This window comes from Zeus faber (genome assembly GCF_960531495.2).
Source record: "Zeus faber genome assembly, chromosome: 1".
NCBI classification, from domain to species: Eukaryota; Metazoa; Chordata; class Actinopteri; order Zeiformes; family Zeidae; genus Zeus; species Zeus faber.
In genome coordinates this window covers 45,910,715-45,933,785 of record NC_137193.1, presented here as the reverse complement: position 1 = coordinate 45,933,785, position 23,071 = coordinate 45,910,715, and the positions used below count along the sequence as shown (strand labels likewise).

Here is a 23,071-nt window from a genome sequence, read left to right as displayed (position 1 = left end):
TGGGCTGGTGTGTCTAGTTAATACAGAACTGCCCTACACTTTGTGAATGGTACAATGACAAGCCCATACTACCTGTATAACATCATTAATTCAGTCATTGTGCCCCTGCGTGAACAACACAGGCTTCATTTCATCTTCATGGACGACAATGCTCCAGCTCATCGAGGTCGCATCATTAGGGAACGGCTGCTGGAGACTGGGGCACCTCAAATGGAGTGTCCTGCACTTTCTCCAGACCTGAATCCCATAGAAAACCTATGGGATCAGCTGAGTCGCCGTGTAGCGGCTCGTAACTATGTATCCCAGAACCTCAATGACCTGAGGGCGGCCCTTCAAGAAGAGTGGGGTGCCATGCCTCAGCAGACAATAAGTCGACTTGTGAACAACATGAGACGTCGTTGTCAAGCTGTAATTGATGCTCAAGGCCACATGACAAGTTATTGAGACATTGACATTTTTTGTTGTGGTGTACCCACCACTGTTGTTGGCTTTTGTTTCAATAAATTGTTTGAGATGAGGAAATCACCATTGCATGCTTCTACTTAAATGCCCTACCTTCATGATATAATCACTGTAGGGTGAACTGTTTACATTTTCCATAAATTTCACCCGAAAGCCAAATATCCCTAACTTTTATTGAGTAGTGTATATGGTGGGGCCATGGTAGTTTTTGACGTGATTGCCAAGCGCGCAGCAGTTGGCTGAAGCTATTCTCCAAATATTAGATCGATTAAAAAGATTGTAATGGCAATCACTTGGCTTGACTCACAATAAAACATGATCAAAAAAAGCAAATGGGAGTGGGCCTATAGTGCATTACATAACATGTTGAGTCATTGCTGCTATCAGATTTGAGAAATTTTGTAATCCTGTGTTTCTTTCCTTGAAATTAGGGTGTATATAGCAGCTAAATGACAAAGACTTTTTAGAACTTGGTGCCCGCAAAGCATTCAACCGCCCCTGGTGATATCATTTTAATCTTCCAGGGCTCTCTGGCAAAATCCCAGAAAGCAACGGGAGATTATCTGCAGCCGTCACACAGCTGCCAGTCACTGTGCAGGTGCAGCGAGGGAATGCATGTGCAGGTGTGTCAGCATCAGTGGATGAATATTATCTTTTTACTTTCATATTCGTCACGTCAACCACTGGGGTGACAGGGTGGAGCAATAAGTAAATAAAGATTTAAAAGATATGGATAGACTTAAAAACATCGGTTTGATTGTGATGTGGACAACCAAGGCCAGCTAACTTTAAGCGTCTACAATAGGAAAACGTTTGTTGAACACAATAAACTACAACTTTCCATTAAGTAAGTATTGATAACACTGAGAATCGGTGCAGTTTTGGAAAACAAAGTCACTATTCGTCTGTGTGTCAATATGTTCAAACACCTCTAGCTGTTACACAGACAATACTTCTTTCATTTTTGAATTTGGAGGGTCAGTTCTGCCCACACCCCTAAAACACTAATACAAGTTGAACAAGGATATATTTTTAACCCTCCTTCAATGAATAAGAGGCTAAATGATTTTCCATGCTGATGTGACTGTGACAGAGTTCCTACATATTTTCCAGGAATGATATTCCAAAGCTTTTCCGAGATATTCCATAATCCCTTAAAATTTCCATGCCCTAGTTTCAGCAAAAGTCTCATTAAGTGCCACTTAGTATGGAGAATTGTAGTAATGCCATTTGTCCTTCTTGTGTATATTTGTGTTTATAAAAACAGCCATTTGAAAAGGTTGCTACAGTGGCAGTAAAACAGCATCAAGGACCGCCGCTAATCAGACCTCTTTTTCACATTTCACACACCATCTCCACTTGCTTGGAAGGTTTACTAGATCAAATCTATTTTTTTCGATTATTTCATCAGCATCTCATTTTTGCAATCAAGTTCAAGTTCAAGAGATTATTTCAGGCAAGACAGTTCTGATTAAATGTAAAGATTTTTCTTAATCTTTTTCAACCAAGTGTAATATTCCCAGGATTTCCAAGACTACTCAAGTCCTACAATGAAGGAATACTGAGGATATAGACTCACCTGCTTGTGCATCTCAATGTTGAGCCCATAGGACATCTCATAGTACTGCAGGGAGGAGAGACAGAGGGGGGGTTAAGAAAGACAGTCAGGGGGTATCAAAACACCAGGATTCGTTCTGTTTGTTTTCTCAGACTTTAGTTACGTAGAACAAACCAAAGTCATGTGTGATTATAACCCCCCCCACACATACACACACGCACACACACACACATACCTGGAAAGGGTACTGGGGGTAGGAGGCATAAAACAAAAAGGGAGAGAGTCTGTTTCTGTGTGTGTGTGTGCGTGTGTGTATGTGTGTGTACATGTTGGGTGCTCAGTGTTAATGAGAGGGCCACCCTTTCGGTGTCAACCCTTTTAATCACCCACTCTGTCTGCAGGGCGCCAACTCTGTCACTGGAAAACAAACAACTCACAGATCTCTCTCATGCATGTATTTGCACAGACAGGAACCACACACACGAACGCACAAACACATATATTTGCCAGCGCACACACATACCGTACAAACATTTAAATTTTTTCTCTCTTAAACATTTTCCTTGTTAAGATCACACTGGGACCATCTCCAGTGTACACACACACACACACACACACACACACACACACACACACACACACACACACACACACACACACACACACACACACACACACACACACACACACACACACACACACACACACACACACCTGCCTCCCCCACGAGCAGCTCCCTAAAGTAATTACAGCGCAGGGGAAATGGAGGTGCCGCCACCAGCCGGGGGGAGTGGAGCAACCTGATAGGCTATTAGAGGAGAACTGGGGGGAGGTGATCAGCCTGGCCAGGCCTGTGGAGGAGTGTGCTCTAATGTGAGTGTGTGTATGTGGCTGCTGTCCAACTGATGGAGTGTGTGTCTGTGTGTGAAAGTGAGGGTATGTGTGTGGTGTGTGTTTGCCGAAAGGGCCTTTGTTTGCATGCCTGTGCTCGTCTATGAGTGTAAGGTGTGTGCATGTGCGTGTATGTGTGTGTGTGTGTGTGTGTGTGTGTGTGTGTGTGTGTGTGTGTGTGTGTGGTGCGCGCGCATGGCTACTGGCAGGCGGATGGGGGAGGGAGTGAGGGCCTGTGAAAATGTGTGAGTGTGTATGCACGTGTGTGAGCTAGCTGGCTGATAGAGAGAGAGCCGTGCGGTGGCACAGATTAGATGAGATTAAAGCCAGTCAGAGGATCAATTAGAGGCAGAATATCAGACGGCTACACAGCCGCGGCTAGCAACAATGAGATTAGCCCCGAGGTGGAGCATGTGTTTGTGTGTACGGAGAGCCAGGCACAGGCACAGGCACAGGCGCACACACACACACAGGCACACACACAATACACAATACAAAGAGAAAGAAAAAAGAGAGTTAGGTGGGAGTGGAACACAGAATGACTTCAGAAATAAAAGAGAGGTGGAAGGGGGGCAATCATAAAAACAACACAAATACAAGAGATTACACTGAAAATGGAGGGGGAAAACAAATAAAGACAGGCGTGAAGAGGAAATTATTTATTTGTGAAACACACACACACACACACACACACACACACACACACACACACACACACACACACACACACACACACACACACACACACACACACACACACACACACACACACACACACACCTACTCACCATGATATAATGGCGCTGCATTTCTGACTTCTCACTGGCCAACTTGTCACATTCCAGTTTCAAACTGCAGAGAGGGGGAAAGATGGAGTCTCTACCAGTCAGGGTTACGAAGGAGTAGCTTCTGCTACAGGATGCAACGGGCACCTTCATTAATCCAACCCCTCCAAGTGAATTTAATAGAAAAAATAGCTCTAGTTGTGTTTAAAAACATTAAATATCCATCCTGATAGACTACTGACATTAGTTCAAAATGATCATTTTTTCAATCTTTTTATTATTATTATTATTTTTATTATTTATTTTTTTTATCCAAAATTAGCTGTATTGGGTTAGGGAACTTCTAAATCTTAGAAAAAAAAAAAAGACATGACAAATGAAACATTATGTTTAATCTGATGCAGAACACATTACGTTTTATTTTAAGCTTGCCAACACTGAAGACATTACTTGGAAATTGAAATTTGGCAGTGAAAGTCAGAATTGTTCAATCTTCGGTAGTATATGCAATAGAGACTCCATGTATGACATTTCAATACCCAGCCCCATTTATGGATTCAACTTCATGAACAACATCCACACTTTTACTGCTGTCAGCATTTAGGGATCGTCTCATCTTAATCATATTTATTATTAGTTATTGGCAGCCTTCCTATCATTAGAGCTATGCATCGTTTTAGCACTACTCATTAGCATAGCTACCATCATTATATGTACCATCACAATAATCAACATAGCAATCTGCGACCTTTTAAATGTGGACATCACCACCGAGGCCTCCAGTGTGTCCTCATTACCAATCAGGCTCGTAACGGAATGTCTGACAAGCTGCACATCAATCTCGATGACATAGACCAAGACAAGCTCATTTGCCAACACTGGCGAATGGAGCCACCCCAACATGCGTTTTTCAAAATCAGGCCGAAAGGCATCCAAGTCATCTGCGTGTCTAAATATAGCTCGTGAACGCTCGAGCTCAGAGGTACGCCGTGGTTCCAGCGACAGCCATTAGCTGTAATCATGTCAGTGCTGATGTCACACAGGTCGACAGCTGCATCAACACCATCAACTGCTTGTCAAAGAAAAGAAAACATCTGCATCTGATTGAAACAGCCGACTCTGGCAAGTTTCGGCTCAGATGGCATCATCCGATCCCAGGATTGGATAAATTAGGGATTAAATAGATAGATACATGCGCACAGCGGATGGGTTCAGTTGAGGGATAAGTCTGAGACCTGTTTTATGGCATGTGTGTGTATATATACTGACGGCTGGATGTTCCACTCTGCTGTCTGCAGGAATGACAGCTCGCTTACACACAGAGCTGGCTGAATTTCCATCGCTATGTGTCTAAACTGGCAGGCTGAATGCAGTGTTACACATGGGTGATATTGACAAGCTTATTGAAATTCATAGTGAAAGGCTTCGCCCATAATTTGAGCAGAAGATAGTTGTGGATGGTGTTAATTTCAGCCCATCCTATCCTCCACTTTTGATTCTTGTTGATGTTGTAGCATTAAACAGGACCTATTATGCTCCTTTTTACACAAGTTAATATGTAGGTCTCTGAGGTCCCCAAAACATGTTTAATTGTTTTGCTGAAAATAGCACTCAGATTATACATTCTAGCCAATCTTAGACACCTCTATCCTGTTCCAAAACAGGCTGTTTTTTGTGAGAGGAGCCACCCTCCTGAGGCCACGAGTTCTATGAGCCAATGGGGTTTGAGCACAAGTTCCGGGTTCTTTGAGTCAGTGGCGTTTGAGCATGGCTTCCGGGTTTCGTTGTACTTACTCCGTAACTTTCGCTGATTTCAGCCTATCAGTCCTATCAGAAATCAGTTTCTGAATAAATTTGAGGCGAGAAAGAAGTAATCCATTTATTGAATCTTCACTTATAGTAGATCTACAAGGCCGAATTTAAAAGTTTGTTCTGACTTTCGTTGCCGTGCACCGAGCTTGTGGAAGAGACACTGTGACGCATCATGACTCTGACGCGGGGATTTGTTTAATATAAATGTCGGAAAATAACATAAATGTCGGAAAAAAACATAAATGTCGGAAAAAAACATAAATAAATCTACAATATAAACACAAATGTATTTGTTGTTTGGAGAAAAACACAGCGATTTGAGCGCTGTAGTCTGCAGTTTATGTAGCGCAGTTATTATTATTTTTTTTTAATAAACAAACAATTTTTTTAATACTTACTTTTCCATCATACGCAGTTTCTTCACAGAAAATTGGTATTAATTCCTCTTTCTTTTAAAATATCTGTTTGATGAGTTAGTCAGATGGAGGGCGGTTCTATTAGATAGAAGCCCTCGGTGATGTCAATCGGGGCAGCAAAGCGGCTTGTTTAGGACATGTTTTCTGAAACAGACGGCTCACAAAAAACTGACTGGGTTGTCTTATTTCATGGTTTATGTGTTGGTAGGCCCATCAGAAAAGCAAATGTATGTGCACAAGCGCTGAAAAGGTGAGTTTTGCACAATAGGTCCCCTTTAAACAAATCCTATTTGCTATCAAGGTATTCATTTTCTATGAGAATGATCTTAAAGCGGGGCCTATTATGAAAAACTCCCAGGAATGGCTAGAATGCGTAATATGAGTGGTAATTTCAGCAAAAAAATTCAAAAACATGTTTTGTGGACCTCAGAGACCTATTTTACCTTGCAGAATAATAACTTCTGAGGTTTGAAGACATACAAGGAAACCTTGATTTGTTGTTGAGTTTACTGAATGTTTTTTTCTGGCTTGGTCCACTGCAGAATAAGAAAACATGAGGAATATGGAGAGAGAGGCCCGCTGTGAAAGCTTAAATCATTGCTTCGATATTGACTTGCCGCTTGCTGTTTTACACACAGATGTCAACCCATCAAATATATAGTCAGGGATAAAATCAACACTATTTTGAGATAGCCACTTGGAAAAAAAATGGATGAAAAAAGCTGATTGCGATTCTGCCGGTTTTTGGGTGATCAGGGCTACAGATGGAGCTGTGTCGCGCAGGTGAACAGGCCACACAGTAACCAACTCATCACAATTCACCTCCTCAACAAAAGGTCCTAAGGGAGGGGAACTGGATATAGGGTGGCTGTATTTAACTGTAAATACAGCCACCTTCCACATCTTCCCTTCCCTTCCACTTCTCCTGCCTCCTACCAAAAAAATAATAGAAAACCCTCACTAACTCCTGCTTCCTCTTGTACATGCGTATGACGTGTGGTGGGTTGTCATGACGACAGGCCTTCCTGCTGCCAGCCTACCTGGGACTGGCTTTGTGCCTCCTCTGATTGGTGCTCGGCAGCCCTCGGGCCTCGGCTGCTGCTCTCAAACGACACTTTGATGGAGTTTTATTGCTGCTTCTTCCGTCTCTAAATCGCTCCTGCTGTCATCTTTATTTTGATTTATGTATTCCCTGATCTATTTATGCATGTGAACGAAGGGAGGATCAGGGGAGGAGTGGGTGGAGGCGTTGGGGGAGAAAGACAGAGGAAGACAGCGGCAGCTACAATGCTCGCTACTATACTCTGGGGAACGCCTGCGGTACATTTGCCTTTTAAAAGCTTCAGCAACAGACAAGCGCTGCATGCCGGCGGAGCGCTACAAAGCCTCGTCTGTGGTTCCCCTGGCCCACACCCCGTACCACCAACACACACATCCTCCCAAGTCAATAGGCATTGTATACATGTTCTGTATGTGCAGACAAAAATGGAATTCTTTTAACCAAGCCCTTGCTCTCTAAAAGAGGGTTAAACGTCGGTGTTTACCGCTATGGGAATTCAGGCATGAAAAGAAAGGCATGCGATGCATTCATGATGCTCGAGAACACTGCAAAAACGAGAGCCATCAGAACCGAGCAGGGATTTCACAGATGACATGCCAGGGCTTTCATGTGCCTTTAACCATCTCTGATAAGCTGCTGTAGCCTGCAGAAGTGAGCCTGAGGAAAGTTCTGAGGGGAACGGAGAGCATTGAGCACCATCACAGGAGGGACTTTTTCCAAAGACCCAACTCTCAAAGACAGGAGCGCTTGCTGAGGCTCTAAGCCCACAGACTGATTCAGAAATGAAACTTGCTATGAAACAGAACTGTGGAGGTCAGACCCCCCTCCTCGGGACCTCAGGTCAGAGTTTGTAACCCTTTCAAGTGGCCGAAGGACTCACTAGCTGTTAGTAAATGAGGTTGATTCAGGTGAGGATCAATAGAGGATGTTTACTTGAAGGGCAGTGTTGCGGTAGAGCTCCTTTGAAACAAAGGCTGACAAACCGGATTTATCAAGGCCAACTAAAAAGGCAGGCCTTGAACACAAGCTACCTTATTCCTTTGTTTTAAAAGAGTTGTATAAAAGGGTTAGGATTGGGTTAACCTTAATCCAGGAAAATTTTAACAAATACACTTACTGGGCTGATTAAATATAGTGCTGTGTGGCCAATCATTAAAGAGTGATGAAAAATGGTTTTGCAGTCTCCGCCACCACATAAAATGTCAATTGGGGGTGTTTGGGAAAGGTAAGGAGGTTGGAGTAGATGTACCATTTTGCCAAATGCAGGTTTATGTTAATAAATGATGCTTTGTTTGAAACATAAAAATGTGAAGGATTTTGACAAGAATTTATCTAAAGCGCTATTACAACAGTATTTGACACATCAGTATTCAACTGAAAAAATGCTTTTGGTTGTTTTTTTGTTTTTTTTACACTTCATGAGAGGGATTGTTTGATTTTGTTTTTTGTTGTGAGTAACACGGTGTAAGAAACAGTTTCAGAGGAAGTGAACGTAAAACCGAAATGATCTGACGGGGATAAAAACAGAGAGATCTGGTCTCCCGTCATGTACAGTAAAATGTTCCTCCCAAGATTACTGGTCACACTTGACCAAATGTGCTTAGGCAGTAAAGCCTTCAGTACATTTATTCGTGGATGGATGGGTATTTGTTTTCATACATTGACTTTTTTTTTTCCTTTGTAAAGAATGTGCTATCTAAATTTCAATGTTGTACAGTGTTCCAGTTTAATGAGTGTATCGCAAGATTTTGTGTGTGCACAGGCAAGACACATATTTCTGGGTAAAGCATGGGACACAGTGGATAAAAGAGCCTATTGCAGCCATCGTGCAGCTTGCTTGTTCTGCACTTTAGCACATTAACTAGTGGGGAAAAAAATGTGTTCAATAAAGAAAAACATAAAACGATGCATGTACAGCCTGGAGATATGTTGCTCACTATGAAGTGTTGCACTTACCGGGCTGTGGCATTTTAACAGCTTCTCTTTTATCTGTGTGTGTGCATGTCTGTGTTTGCATGGTCTATGTATTCATCTATGTGAGTGTGTATACCTGTGGTATTGTGCTTGGAGGAACTGGAACTCATCCTTGATCCTATCACAGGAGTCAGAGGTCGTGAATTTCAGCTGCTGTGATGAAGCCTGCCAAAGGAAAAAGTTCAGTGAAATAAAGAAAGAAGGCAGAAAGACAAAGAGAAGGGGAGGGGGGACGAGAGAGAAAGAGAGGGAGAGAGAGAGAGAGAGAAAGCGAGAAAATGTTTTTTTAAACATGGTCATGAAATCAAACAGTCACTCATCAATTCAATCCGGTGCAGGCGGAAAGGTAAGCGCACAACGCTGACAAAAGTTAGACCCAGAAAACCATTTCACTTCCAGGTAGGCGGATGAGGACTTTGTCTTTCGTACGTTGGTGACAGCAGTAGTATACAAGATATTAATGTACAGAATGTGCACCCACCTGCACTGAAATAAATGAACAAAAATTACAAGCATAAGAATGTTGCTGAAAGGACTCCTGTGATAAATAGGTCGCGCATGGCATTAGCACTGCAAAGGTTAGGGGTTGAACTCCCTGTAGGGCCAGCTACACTGAACATGGAAACACTCCTTGTGGTGTATGGCACTCTGATTGCATGTTGAAGCACTTAGTCTAGGTGTACACAGTGTCTCTGTTATCCATACAGCCAGCTATTCCATAGTTCTTCCAGTTAGTAACTGAGTGTTTCTGTTAGCCCTTATTGTCATTCAGTCCACACCGTATTCCCCAGGCAGCAGTAGACGGCCTGCTTGTGTGCTGGAGCCGGCAGCACAGCAAACATCAAACCAAAAAAGGGACAAAATCTCATTATTTCTCAGCAGGCTGCATAATGGGTCAGGTGGGAGAAATCAACATTTTCCCCACTGCGACTGAGCAGGCATAAAAAAACCCCACCAGAACTCTGATTGTGGCACTTATGGGAAGCTAACCTCACTCCTGTTGGGAATGACCTGGCTGCGCTGGCCCCTCACCCCCCATGGCGTGACGTTCAGCCTTGTTTTATAACTACAAATAGGCTGCTTCACATGCAAGAGACTGTGGCCAGGGCTTGGTTAGCAGGATCGTTTCAGGTTGAAAGAAAAAAAAAATCATGGTGTAGTTTGGTCTGAGATGGATGACTATGTGGTTTTGTGTGGCACAGCATGGCACTAATGAGCCCACTGCTGGAAGTTAATATATAATAATAATATTAATAACAACAACAACAACAACAACAACAATATTCATACTTTAAAACTGCTTAGTAGTGCATTATCCACAAAATTACATATGTAATACTTATTTTTAACTGCGAAAATGGATCAAGTCAGCCACCGTAGCGTTAGTATTTCATGCATAGCCTCAGAGGTTAAGGGTTCCACCAAGTACAGAAATCTGTTGGCTTGCAAAACAGCTCTGGGTGCAGTGAGTTCAGCCATTACGCTTTAAAATGTCATGCGAAGTGCTGAAATGATTGTGCTGTTACAACACACATTTAAAAAAATAAAAATAAAAAAAAAATACACACAAAATCACCCCCTATGCACAGAGACTGACTTTAAGTAGCGTAACCTTTTCCACTATCTCCTCGGCCAGCCAGTCAGCTGGTTGGCCCCAAAACAGCCACCAAAAGCCCTGATATAAGAGTAAAACTCATACATCACTGCATATCCCTGCAATAGTACTGGTTTCTAGCCATATGTGCATTTGCATGGTGTGCAGTGCAGAATCAAACCGTTTAAAATACCTACAGTTCTCACTGTCAACAGGGACGAAAAGACAGGAAGATAGGAAGGGAAGGAGAGTCAAAAATGAATAAAATCCAGGGTGAGGGAGATGATACTGCACCGGGGCTAAAAGACTCTCTAACTTGGATCAGGAAGGAAGGCAGTAGACCTTGGGGGCTAAATCTCATCGATCTATAACGTGCAACCTATTTCTGGCATCAACCAAAGACCAGATTTGTGGACTTAAGAAACCTGACCCTAAACTTTAGCTGTTTTACTGGCAAAACTGATTTGTCCAATTTGAACAGAAATCTAAAACAGCGGTTGACAACATGCCAAAGTGTCTGCTGTAGCGGGAGAGAAATGACCGGCCATGATCTAAAACATTTGGCTGGTGGCTGCTATTAATTTCCTAGCGTGGGCGGGGGTTAGCTGGCAGCAGAGGGTAGCATGGAACCTTGCTAACACAGAGAGCCAGCATCCAGACGCTGCTGCATCACGGAAAAAACAGAGCATCAAAAACAAAGTCCCCGAATGTGTCCACAACACAAGCTTAGGGTAATATGTACATATATGGAATTGTTCGTTGTTATTAAAAATTGGTTGAATAAAAGAAAAGAACAGAAAGTGGAGGTATTACAAAGGCCACTGTTGTGAATCTCAGCCCCTCAGGGTAAACAACATAATTCTATGGAGGTGGGGCAGGGGTTACGTTATTACCATGACTGCTAGTGAACAAAGGATATGGGAATATAGGACAACGTGCAGCTGCTATCAATTGAATTTAAAGTCTGTGTAAAGCAAAATGAATTTATGTTCTCATTTGTCATTAACCACCCAGCCAAATTTGAATGAATAAAAAAATTGTATAGTATATAAAGTATATAAAATTAGGTTTCAAAATCATGAAAAAAAAGTTCCAGCTGCTCTGAGACGCTGAGGGCATGTCCACTGAAGATACTGAAACCACGCCCATTTGTGTTGTGTTAAATGTTTACATTTCATTGTGTTAAATGTTTGTATGTTTTTACACTCTATATAGATATGTTTATAACATATAGATATGTTCACATATATATTTATATATAAATATGTTTCTTAGTAATTATTATATGTTCTATGTAAATATGTTGTGTGTAGATTTGGAGCTGTAACAAAAGTAATTTCCCCCTGGGATTATTAAAGTATTTCTGATTCTGATTGTATTGGAGTAAGTCATTTCCATGTTCAAATGTTCCGCTTAACCCATAGCTGTTCACCCTCCCATTTTACCCGGCGCTGTGCGTAACTGTGCGTATCACCCGCCAATGGTGTGCCACTGAGACAGGAAATTTCCCTTATCTTCAAATCTCAATGTGGACAGGCAGTCCCCAGTCCTGTGTCTCTGGTTGCAGGCCTCAAAGCACTGCTGTCTGGCTGCGGAACTGCCTGCTCTTCGGTGCTCCCTGCTGGCTCCTCCATAGGCCAGGTTGCGGCCTGCTAGCATGCAGCTAATGTTAACGTAACCAAACCCGCACGATCAAACCGACAGGACTGTTCTCTCGAAAGACGCCTTTTACTCCAGCTGTTTGTTCCCAAAACAACATTTTATCCCAAACTCCGGGATGTTATTTTAGCTAATTTCACCACTGATGCCTCGATTCTGACCTGGTGTTTATCTAGTGTTCGAGAAGGGGCCATGCTGAGTATAACCGCTCCATTTAGCCCCTCCCAAAAAATCCATACCAGAAAAATGGTGAGAAACAGTTTAACGTTCTAACTCTCATCACTACATCGTTCAGTCTTTTCACATGTTTTCAGCATGTTTTTACACTTTACAGGGACTTAAAGTCAAATATCCACCATCCAAAGCATGTGTATGTGTTGTAGTGTGGTGTGTCGCATGACAAATAAAGATTCTTCTTCTATTGTTAAATGTTGTCTTTAAGGCTGGATTACAGTAAAATAAATAAAAATTAATTCTAAACATATATAATGTTCTGTTTTAATCAACACCTCTACCTATGTGGTTATAACATCCACATTTCTAAGGATTGTTCATTGTGTGTCTATATTATAAAAGCACAAGCACAAACAGTCAACCGCCAAATATTGCTAAAATTATCAATATTTAGTTATTAGTCAAAACATATGGTATACTTATATATATCGTGATATTTGATCGAATCAGTAAGCCTTACATTTTAAGATCTTTTTCACCTCGGCTGCACCCAAATGTTTTGCCATAAACTGTGCGTGCAGGGCGAACTCACGTCTCCCATGTCTGTGCAGTATGCAGAGCTAATTGTGTTTATCCCTCTTTCTCCCAGTGACCAAAACAAGATGCTCCATGAGGGCCACAACAGATGGATGCCCATAACGTTAATGAAATACTGCCGTAATATGGTGACACATGCCATCTGCTGTGACAAAAAAGGTGCCAGCACACCGTAAGAGTGTAAATGTATTTCTGTGAGAGAGAAAGGGGGAGGGGGGGGGCGGGGGTGAGAGAGAGGAGCCCGTCGGTTCAGCCAGATTCATACAGGAGAGGAATTGTGCGCCCCTGCAGTGTGTGTTTCCTCACTTTTGTATGCAATGGAGAAGGGAAGGTGTGTGTGTTTGTGACGGTGAAAACGATGTACGTGTGAGTGTATGTGGGGATGATAAGCCTCTATATGATGCTTCGCTGCAAGAGGAACAAATATTCACTGCCATGAATCATACACGTGGCATGGATACAACAGCCCACACACTATCTTCCTCTCTCACACAATTTACATAGCGCACGCACGCACGCACGCGCACACACACACACACACACACACACACACACACAAAATGTAGGACAATCTCTAATTTCATTCTGCCCTGCTCCTTTGAGACATCATTAAAGCATTAAAAAGCTTTGTGCACTGCTGGGGCAATTGAGACAGTCTTCAGCGAATAAATGGGATTCATCGTTTCAGGAAATTGCTGCCACACCCCTACACCTCACACAATCCCACTCCCCACCCCCAACCTCGGACCCCTTCTGGAAAACAACACACACACACACACACACACACACACACACACACACACACACACACACACACACACACACACACACACACACACACACACACACACACACACACACACACACACACCATCATCCGATCCAATCCATGTGAAACCTACCCTGAACCATAACGTCTATCTTAAATAAGGATTACAAAGCCCAGGCTGTGTTTCTGCTGTAGATCATTCGACAATGGAAGGGGGAGGATGAGATTAACGGAGGGCTGTGTGTGTATGTGTGTGTGTGTGTGTGTGTGTGTGTGTGTGTGTGTGTGTTGGGGGGCTTTGCTTCACATACACAGACATACACAAACACAAAACAGCGGGTATCATCGGAAAAACATCCTCCTCAGTATAAATCCTGCCTGAGGGGAGCGGCGGAGTGGGGATTGTATTTCCTGAAGCATAGACTAACTGTTTACATCTCGGCAGGAGTGTGTGTGTGTGTGTGTGTGTGTGTGTGTGTGTGAGAAAACACATGATGGGGGGGGATGGTGCCTGGGCCTTGTAATCACTCACTAATGACTGGATGTTATCTCATTCCCACTTTTAAATGAATGCAGTGGATCCCCACTGACTCACAGTTGGCCTATTTCTCAAAGCCAGCTTGTCTGTTAGATCCAAAACAACATTTAGAAGGATCTTTTCAGCTACATCTCTCCCCCAACTCCCATCATAAAGTCAGAGAACCTGGCTGAGATTTTAAACATTCATCTGTTACATTGTGAATATTTTTTGGTCATATCTTCTAATCCTCATTTCATTTATACAACAAAACTGTATCACGGTCACTTGACGATATTTGTTGCTTACTCAACCATTACAAAAGTCTTAATACACTATTTCTTTAACTTTACTGTATTGGCTCTGCCTTCAGTACATAATGAATTTCAAAATTTCACTCACTACATAGACAACACTAAATGGTTCGCATTACATACAGAACTAATTTTCTCATATGGAGCGGGTGTTAGCATATGATATTGTGTCTGAGAAAAACAATGTGGTTTAACGGTTTGACAATTATTATAAGCCAATTTGTTATGCAACACTATGAAGGGAAAAACCAGATATATACAGAACAAAACATTAAAACCACTGACAGGTGAAGTGAATAACATTGCTCATCTTGTTCCAATGGCATCTGTCAAGGGCAGCAAGTGAACAGTCAGTTCTTGAAGTTGATGTGTTGGTAAAATTTGTAGGTGTAAGGATCTGAGCCACTTTGACAAGGAACAAATTGTAATAACTAGACGACTGGGTCAGAGCATCTCCAAAATAGCAGGTCTTCTGTAGTGTTCCCGGTATGCAGTGGTTAGTACCTACCAAAGATGGTCCAAGGAAGGACAACAGGTGAACCGGTGACAGGGTCACGGGCACCCATGGGCTCATTGATGCGGTGGGGAGTGAAGTTGAGCCTGTCTGGTCTGATCCTACAAAAGAGCTACTGTAGCACAAATTGGTGAAAAAGTAAATGCTGCTATGATAGAAAGGTGTCAGAACACACAGTGCATCACAGCTTGCTGTGTATGGGGCTGCGTAGCCAAAGACCGGTCAGAGTGTCCATGCTGACCTCTGTCCACCACTGAAAGCGCCTTCAATGTGGATGTGAGCGTCAGAACTGGACCATTGAGCAATGGAAGAAGGTGGCCTGGTCTGATGAATCACATTTTCATCTACATCATGTGGCTGGCTGGGGTTAGGGTCCGATCCGATCGAGCATCTGTGGGAATTGCTGGAACAACAAGCCTGATCCATGGAGGCTCCATTTCGCAACTTACAGGACTTAAGGGATCTGCTGCTATCGTCTTGTTGCCAGATACCACAGGACCCTTCAGAGGTCTCGTGGAGTCCATGCCTCGACAGGTCAGAGCTGTTTTGGCGTCACGAGGGGGAGCTACACAATATTAGTGGTGGTTTTAATGTTGTGGCTGATCGGTGTTCCTTCAACATGTATTTGGTCGTTAAAGCAAACCCTGTGAAGCTTCTTTATGTTAAAAACATCTAAATAAGTTGGGGAAAAGAAGGTGTGTTTTAGAATTGACTAGAATTAACAACTGCTGATGAACTCGTGGAGAAAAACGTAAAAATGTATGAAAGCAATATTGTATCGCCCAAAACGTTCACAGAGCACCGCTCGGCTGTTAACAGTTGTGGACCAGCCCTAAACTTGTCTCAGAGAAAATGTTGTTTTGGAAACAGGCTTGGAAGCCATGAACTTTTTCAACAGTTAATAGTGAAACCAGTTAACTGTGACATCCACCCTAAACAGTTGGGAGTGTCATCTCCGGTCTCCACATGAGGATGTGGTGGTCCCTTAGTTCCCAAATCAAGACAAATTTCTGTGAGTGGGCTTCTTTCAGAATTATCTAATTCCATAAGACCTACTTTAATAATTTAGCTTTTACATGATCAGGCTAATTTTTTATACGATAATTTCTATTCTGTGACCAGCTTGCTTATTTATTTTATCATCTATGTTATGATGCTAATGACTGGAAATTGTATTTTGTATAGGTTCTATAGACATTACCTTTGTTAGTATTTTTGCCAAGATTGTGCATTTGAATATGATGCTGTGGGCTGGTTATAAGCCTGAAGGCAGATACATAACTGTGAAGGAGGTGAAAAGAAAAGCGCAGGTGAGGTAAACAGCAGAGTTTCCCATTAATACCTCAGAGGCACCCACTTTATACTGTATACTCAAATAACACATTCCCAAACCAGATCTTTGAAAGTCTCCACCCTTGTGCGATACAGCACCAGGGAGAGCTACATGCATTGGTGGAGGAGGTAGGTATTTCACTTGTAGCCTATATTCACCATGGCACGATTCACTGTGGGCCAGAATTTTGGGGCATTAATATGCATACACTAAACAAGATCAGATCCTCCATCTAAGAATAGCTCCAACCAATTCAATCTAAATATCCCAGATTAGTGTTTGGGTAAGAGCGTATGTGCCCAGTGATCTGAGAGAAGGACAAGGCTCGCTGGCCTGCAGCCAAGGCTAGCGCTGGCTAAGACAGCCCAGGGCATGCCAGCCTTGCGACGCTAGTTTCTGGGTGCATGTGGGTGTGTGTGTTAGGGAGGGCTGAGGAATAGGATTGTGTCTTCAGCCGCTCTGAACAGGGGCTTTAGATAGAGCGCTGGGAGAGCCTAATCCTGTTTGGGCCAGGAATTTGATTTTGATTATTATCTCTCACGGACCAAGTCAGGGCTTACCCCCATTTCTAGAGCGTTATCCCACCGCGCGCACACACGCACACACACACACACACACACACACACACACACACACACAGTGTGTGTCCAGCCGATTTGACCTCGTTAAGACACTTTAAAGGGGATTATTCTACTTTTATCACTTCGAGAGAAGTGCCCTCGCAAACTAGGCTTGGCATGGCTTGGCCTCCGCTTTACGGAACTATCTCAATCCCCAGCGCAAGACTGGCCAAGCATGGCAGTCTGGTTGCACACACTTTATGCCTTTACTTCTTGCCATGTACACAAACCACTTCTTGCCATGCACACAAACATAGCTGACACCAGATGGGGTGCAGGAATGGTTCTACATAGGACACACACACACACACACACACACACACACACACACACACACACACACACACACACACACACACACACACGTTTAAGAAGACTGCAAAGCCAGGGGAAATGGGCAATTTGTCAAGAGTGGGGAAAGTGGTGGGGACGACATGGCTGCGGGTTTGGAGAGCTGGGCTGAGATTAAAGCCAGTCTTGCTGAAGGGAGCTGTGAGATTACACCCTAGAACGCTTGTGCGGATGATTGATGCCTGGTTGTAAAAAAACCAAGGTTATTACTTACAGGGGTCCAGGAGGCAGCGCAGGGCGGGGGGAAGGAGGGAAGTGGATAAGATTACTCCCAGAGTTCAGAAACAAATAAGTGGACAATGAGAGAAGGAGGCTGGGAGTGTCAACATGTGACTGACATAAAGCCACCCCCGAGGGGAAGCTCGGCTCTGTCACACAACAACAGGCCATCAGATGACGGGCCAGGATTTGTACAAGTTGTGTATTCCGATGAGTGGAGTGTACACAGTCAAAAAGGTGAGCCACGTGAGAAAAATATTTAAAAGGGTGTGTAGTACATGACCGTTCAAGATTTCACAAACCCCAACTCATGCCCCCTTCGTTTATACAGTCCAAACACAAACAAACATAAGCGTGCACACAGACTGAGCCAGGGGGAGTTTCAGGGTCTTACTGCAAATCCTCTTGGTATTTGAATGGGCTTTCTGCTCAGGGTGAGGCGGCATGTTGTTCCAGTCAGTCTCTGGGTCTCACTGCTCTCAGAGAGACAGACAGGCAGGCAGAAAGACGGAGCAGCTAATTCTCTTGTCTCACCCGGCGCAGAGCCTTGGCTTCTGGCAAGTCTAGGGAAGCCTGTGCGAGGCCCGGCCAATCAAACAACCCCCCGCCGAGCCGCTTTGTTCCATCTCGGTGCCCCGCTCTGGGGAAGGGGAGGGAGTGGGTAGGGCTGCCGCCCCCCCTACCCATTCAACCCTCACACACCTCCTTCCTCCCACACACCTCCTCACGGAGTGCCACTGCCACAATACTGATGCCGCAGCACCCCTTTGCTGCACCACCCGCGAGCTTACTCCCACTTGCTCGCACACACCAGCCAACTATGCGCGCGCGCACACACACAGCCAACTATGCGCACGCACGCACACACGCACACACGCACACACACACACACACACACACACACACACACACACAGCAGTCAATCTCTTATGAATTTGTAAAACGAAAGCCTACACTTCATTCCTCCCCCACATCAACAGTCAAGCCTTATGAATAAATACAGCAGACGCACATAAATGTATGCACACACAGACACGTAGTGGTATCTGGTACACACTTGAGCAAAGCTAAAAAAAATAAAATAAATTAATAAAATAAAAAAACATAGGGAAGCTGCAGTGACATCTGTTTTTCTTTATATTCAAGTTCTGCTTGCTGAATTTGATGCAGGTGTATTTCCGAGGCAAGAGCAGACAGGGCAGCTGCTGAGGCGAGCCTGTGATTTTGTTTGCAAACCTTTTCTAGATTAGCTCCGTACAAGCTCCTATTTCACTATGAATCTTAAAAATCGAACAGGTGTCCATCAAGAGGGATGTCTCAAGAAATAGAATGTACCCATCTTATTTATTATTGTGGATAATGATGATGGGAAATGGGAAATACTTTCGGAAATCAATAGTAGATGTTGGGGGGAAAGGGTGGCATGTAGCAGCGAGATGGCTACAATTTCTGAAACAATTCTCTTCAATGATGCCCTTTTCATACTCCAACCGGCAATGAGTTAATTCACAGCAGCTATATTTACTATTTGACTGTTCCATTTGAACAACTTTCAGAACAGAATTCAAAGGGGGCACATCTTTGAACAATATTCAAAACCCAATTCCCTGAATTGCAACTATCCTGTTCTTTTACAATGTCTTACCGTATGTCTTTGTCAAATTTAACATCAATTGCACTTACATTTATGTGCGTGTTGCATATGCTGTGTCAGTCATGTGCATGTGCAAAAACTACTTTACTTGCAAAAACTACTCGAGGTAGCGTCCTTGGTTAGACCAGTACCACTAAACCAAAGCCAGTCTGCAGATCAATGTGCAAATAACTTTGCCACCCAGGTAGGTTATCTGGAAGTAGAGATGGTACTGATCCGATATTGGGTGCCAATACTGACGTCATTCACTCATTGTATATCTGACTGACGTCGCTGATCCACTTGCCAATCGAAATTCCATTCCATAGCTTGCGCTGGACCATGAACTCCCAGTAAAGTAACATGAGACAGTCTGCAACTAGGCTTGGGTGATTGGACGAATATATCGTCAATCGCCGATTGACTGAAAGCTGATTGACTTTTTGCAAGATTTTTGCCCTTTTATTTTGCAAATGTAATGGTCGGTTGCATCCAGTTTAAAACAAAATAATCTCATACAGTGGATTTTGTAATCTTTTTTCACAACGAGTTCTTCCATGAGTGCATTGAACATAATAGTATGTGACAAATATCTCTTGAACTTGAACTAATACTACTACTGCTACTACAAATAATAATGATAATATATTCAAGAAAAAATAGCTCTGGTATTGGAATCACAATCGGCACATATGTATCAGAATCGGAATTGAAAAAAATGGATTGGTGCATCTCTATCTGGAAGCTAAACAGATCAAATCTAAGGCAGGTAGTACATGTTTACTATCGCGTTAAACTGGCGTTATGAAACATCCTCTTCCCTTAGGTTTAGCATACTCTCCTGTCTACCAGCTCTTCTTATCTTCCTTTCTACTTTTCTCTTTGGCGCTGGGTATCTAATTAGAATACTTTTATAGTCTCCATCACATTGCATCACTAGCAACAAGGAGAGAAATAGACTGTGGCATTCAATTCTGATAGCCAAGTGGTTTACCACTTCGATGTCAGGCAGCGAGCCAAAAACAAAATGAAAGATAGCTAAAAAATATTTTTTTAAGCCAGGTGGAGACTTTCCTTTTAACACAGTATATGGTCCTCTTGTACCTCTGGCATAAAAAAAGCCATTTGGAGTCAAATAAACAATTATTTTGGAACTGGAATTGAGGTCAAGGTATCACAATGTACCACAACTATAGAAGGATTTGGAGCGACATCCGGCCCTACTTGTGTTTTTTGCCTCCTCAATTACTTGAGAATTTAATTCTGTGAGATAATAAATGTGTTTGAACCATTTAACACAAATTGTACACCAATATTTATTTTTTAAATGAAAACATGCCCATCTCATCCATAGAGAGTCCAAAACCATCGCACTGCAATGGAGCATTTTTATTTATTTATTTTTACCTGTGAGGTCAACATGCTGGGCAAACAACACAGAGTATTTGTATGCCATTGCATCTCAAGTTCAAGTTCAATCTGAGTTAATCTGCAAGTGGAGTTCAAATTCTCAACCTGCAATGCAACCCTTTATTAATTCTTTAATCATCAAGAACTGCTGCAATAACTCTGTCGTATGGACAACCTACAGGATGACAAGAGCACAGCTTTTTTGTTATACAAGACTGCCACAAACCCCTCTCTTTGGAGAACATCAGACAACAACATGTATTGACAAAATATAATTGTTAAGTCCAGGAAAACTGGAACAGCAATTTGGCACATGGTCTCTTCTTGTGATAGCTATGGCAGTAAAGGAGAGGGATGTAAAGGGAGGGGGGGGGGGGGGTTGCCTGTGATGAGTCTGCCTGTATGTGTGTGTGTGTGTGTGTGTGTGTGTGTGTGTCCGTGTCCACCAGTGACTTCTAAGCACTTGTCCCAATTAGTTCTAGTGTTTTTTGACCGGGGAAATCTCTTGAAGTCGACATATTTAACATCCCTCAGGTCATAATGTCCGGTAAAAAATAATTCTAAGGACAAATCTAAGGACAATTCAAACTGGTGCAGGGTGATAAAATAATAACTATCGGCATATTTTTATACTTGATGTTGAAATAAAATAATCATTTAAATAAAAATAAAATAAATGTGCAGATCTGTTCATCTCCGCATTCGGCAAGTTGCAATGGAAAGCCAATCAGTTTGGACGATCCAAAGCTGCCCCCTCACCTCTAAGCAATCATGTTTGTCGATATAGAAATAAGCCCCGCCCCTCCCCCTGTGGACAGGTTGTGCTTGTAAACACAGTATACCCGGAGCCGAGACAGAGTGCAGGATCCAGAACCCATCGTAGAAGCAGAAAGATGGTGTATCATTGACAACAGGGACATAGTTCATCCATAGTTTGGTGCTTTTTGTGATATTTAAGTTCAACCCAAAGCAGACGGTATATCCATTGTGTTGTAAAATATGTCAACCAGATGTCCCGACGAAGACCGACAAACTTTATTTATTTAGAACTTATTTAATTTCAAGTTGTTATATTCCTAATATTTATTTATTTTTATTTTGAATATTCATTAAAAAAAAAATAGTTTAAACCGACATGACTTCACGTTTTCATTCTTTATATAGCCTGTCTCGCAATTGTTTGTAAGCTCAATAAACAATTAATATTTGACCAGAATCCCTCCTATTTGTCTGGAACATTGAAATCGTCCAGGACACGTGAAGAGGCCAGCTTCAGATGTTAGACTGTGGTAGTCGCATCCATTGATAATGTGGTCTGCTGTTTGCTCAGGTTCCCCACATTCGCAGGCAGCACTGTCAGAGAAACCCCATTTTTTCATGGAGGACTTAAAGCGACCCACACCTGTTCGCAGCCGGTTTAGTGTTGTCCATTGTCGGCGTGGCAGTTCTTCACCCTGACTCCTCCACCTGGGTCCCAGATGTGGCGGTGGAGTCGCTTGGGCTCAGCAGTCTCCCACTCTATCGTCCAGGACGAGGCGGTCCATGCCCTTGTTGACTGTCCCTCTGGAGCCGCTTGGAGTAACCTCAGGGCCTCCAGGTTGTAGTGCTGACGTGAGACCAGTCTGCTCGGGGGCACTACCGTGGTTGTTGTCTGCAGCAGGTGCTCTTTATGCATTTTGGCCTTTCTTGCCGGAGCTTAGGTGGCGGCTTCCCTTCGGATGGCCGCAGGGGCAAAACTGTCACAGTTTAGAGCACGTTGTTTATTGTCACATCCACCTCCTTTGCGTGTGGACTCCGTCCCCAAACAGGTATGCAGTACTCTGCTGCAGAAAAGACCAGGGCCTGAGTTGCTATCCGTAGTGTCTTGGCGTCTGCTCCCCATGTTGTACCTGCCAGTCGACAGATGAGCGCTGCCCATGATGTTACCTTGGCCTTGACTTCTTCTAGGTGTTCTTTGAAGCCCAGCGTACGGTCCATCTTCACACCTAGGTACTTGGGAGCTTATGGTATGTTCGGTGCTTGTTTTTCGACAAACACGTCCAGTTCTCTTTTTGACTCCTTGTGGTTGAGGTGGAAGGCTGCCGATACTGTCTTGCCTATACTGAGCTGAAGTCGCCACTTCCTCAGGTATGTTGCCAGGGTGCCCATGTCTCGGTTGAGCCCGTCCTAAGTCATAGTCCATGATGGTATTCAGAGCAAGATAGCCAGGTCGTCCACGTAGCCGTACTTCTTTGACTCAGTCACTGGAAGGTCGTGGATGTAGATGTTAAATAGCATCGGTGCAAGGACTCACCCCTGCAGCACACCGTTCTTTAGTCTTCGCAACCTGCTCTGCTGGCCGTCACTGGTCTTGAGGATGAAGCTGCGGTTCGCCAGGAGCTCCATGATGAAGCACACCATGTGCTTGTC

General features: G+C 43.3%; 1 protein-coding gene across 2 annotated transcripts in view; it reads right to left on the bottom strand.

The window, feature by feature from the left end:
* tle5 (TLE family member 5, transcriptional modulator) overlaps nt 1–23,071 on the bottom strand; it is a 43,661-nt gene that overhangs the window by 8,675 nt on the left and 11,915 nt on the right. For both annotated transcript variants that reach the window (XM_080006746.1, XM_080006747.1), the window contains exons 2-4: nt 9,035–9,123; nt 3,700–3,763; nt 2,042–2,086 (exon numbers count right to left, since the gene is read on the bottom strand). In XM_080006746.1, coding sequence (XP_079862872.1) covers nt 2,042–2,086; nt 3,700–3,763; nt 9,035–9,123 — 198 coding nt within the window. The remainder of the gene's footprint in view (nt 1–2,041; nt 2,087–3,699; nt 3,764–9,034; nt 9,124–23,071) is intronic.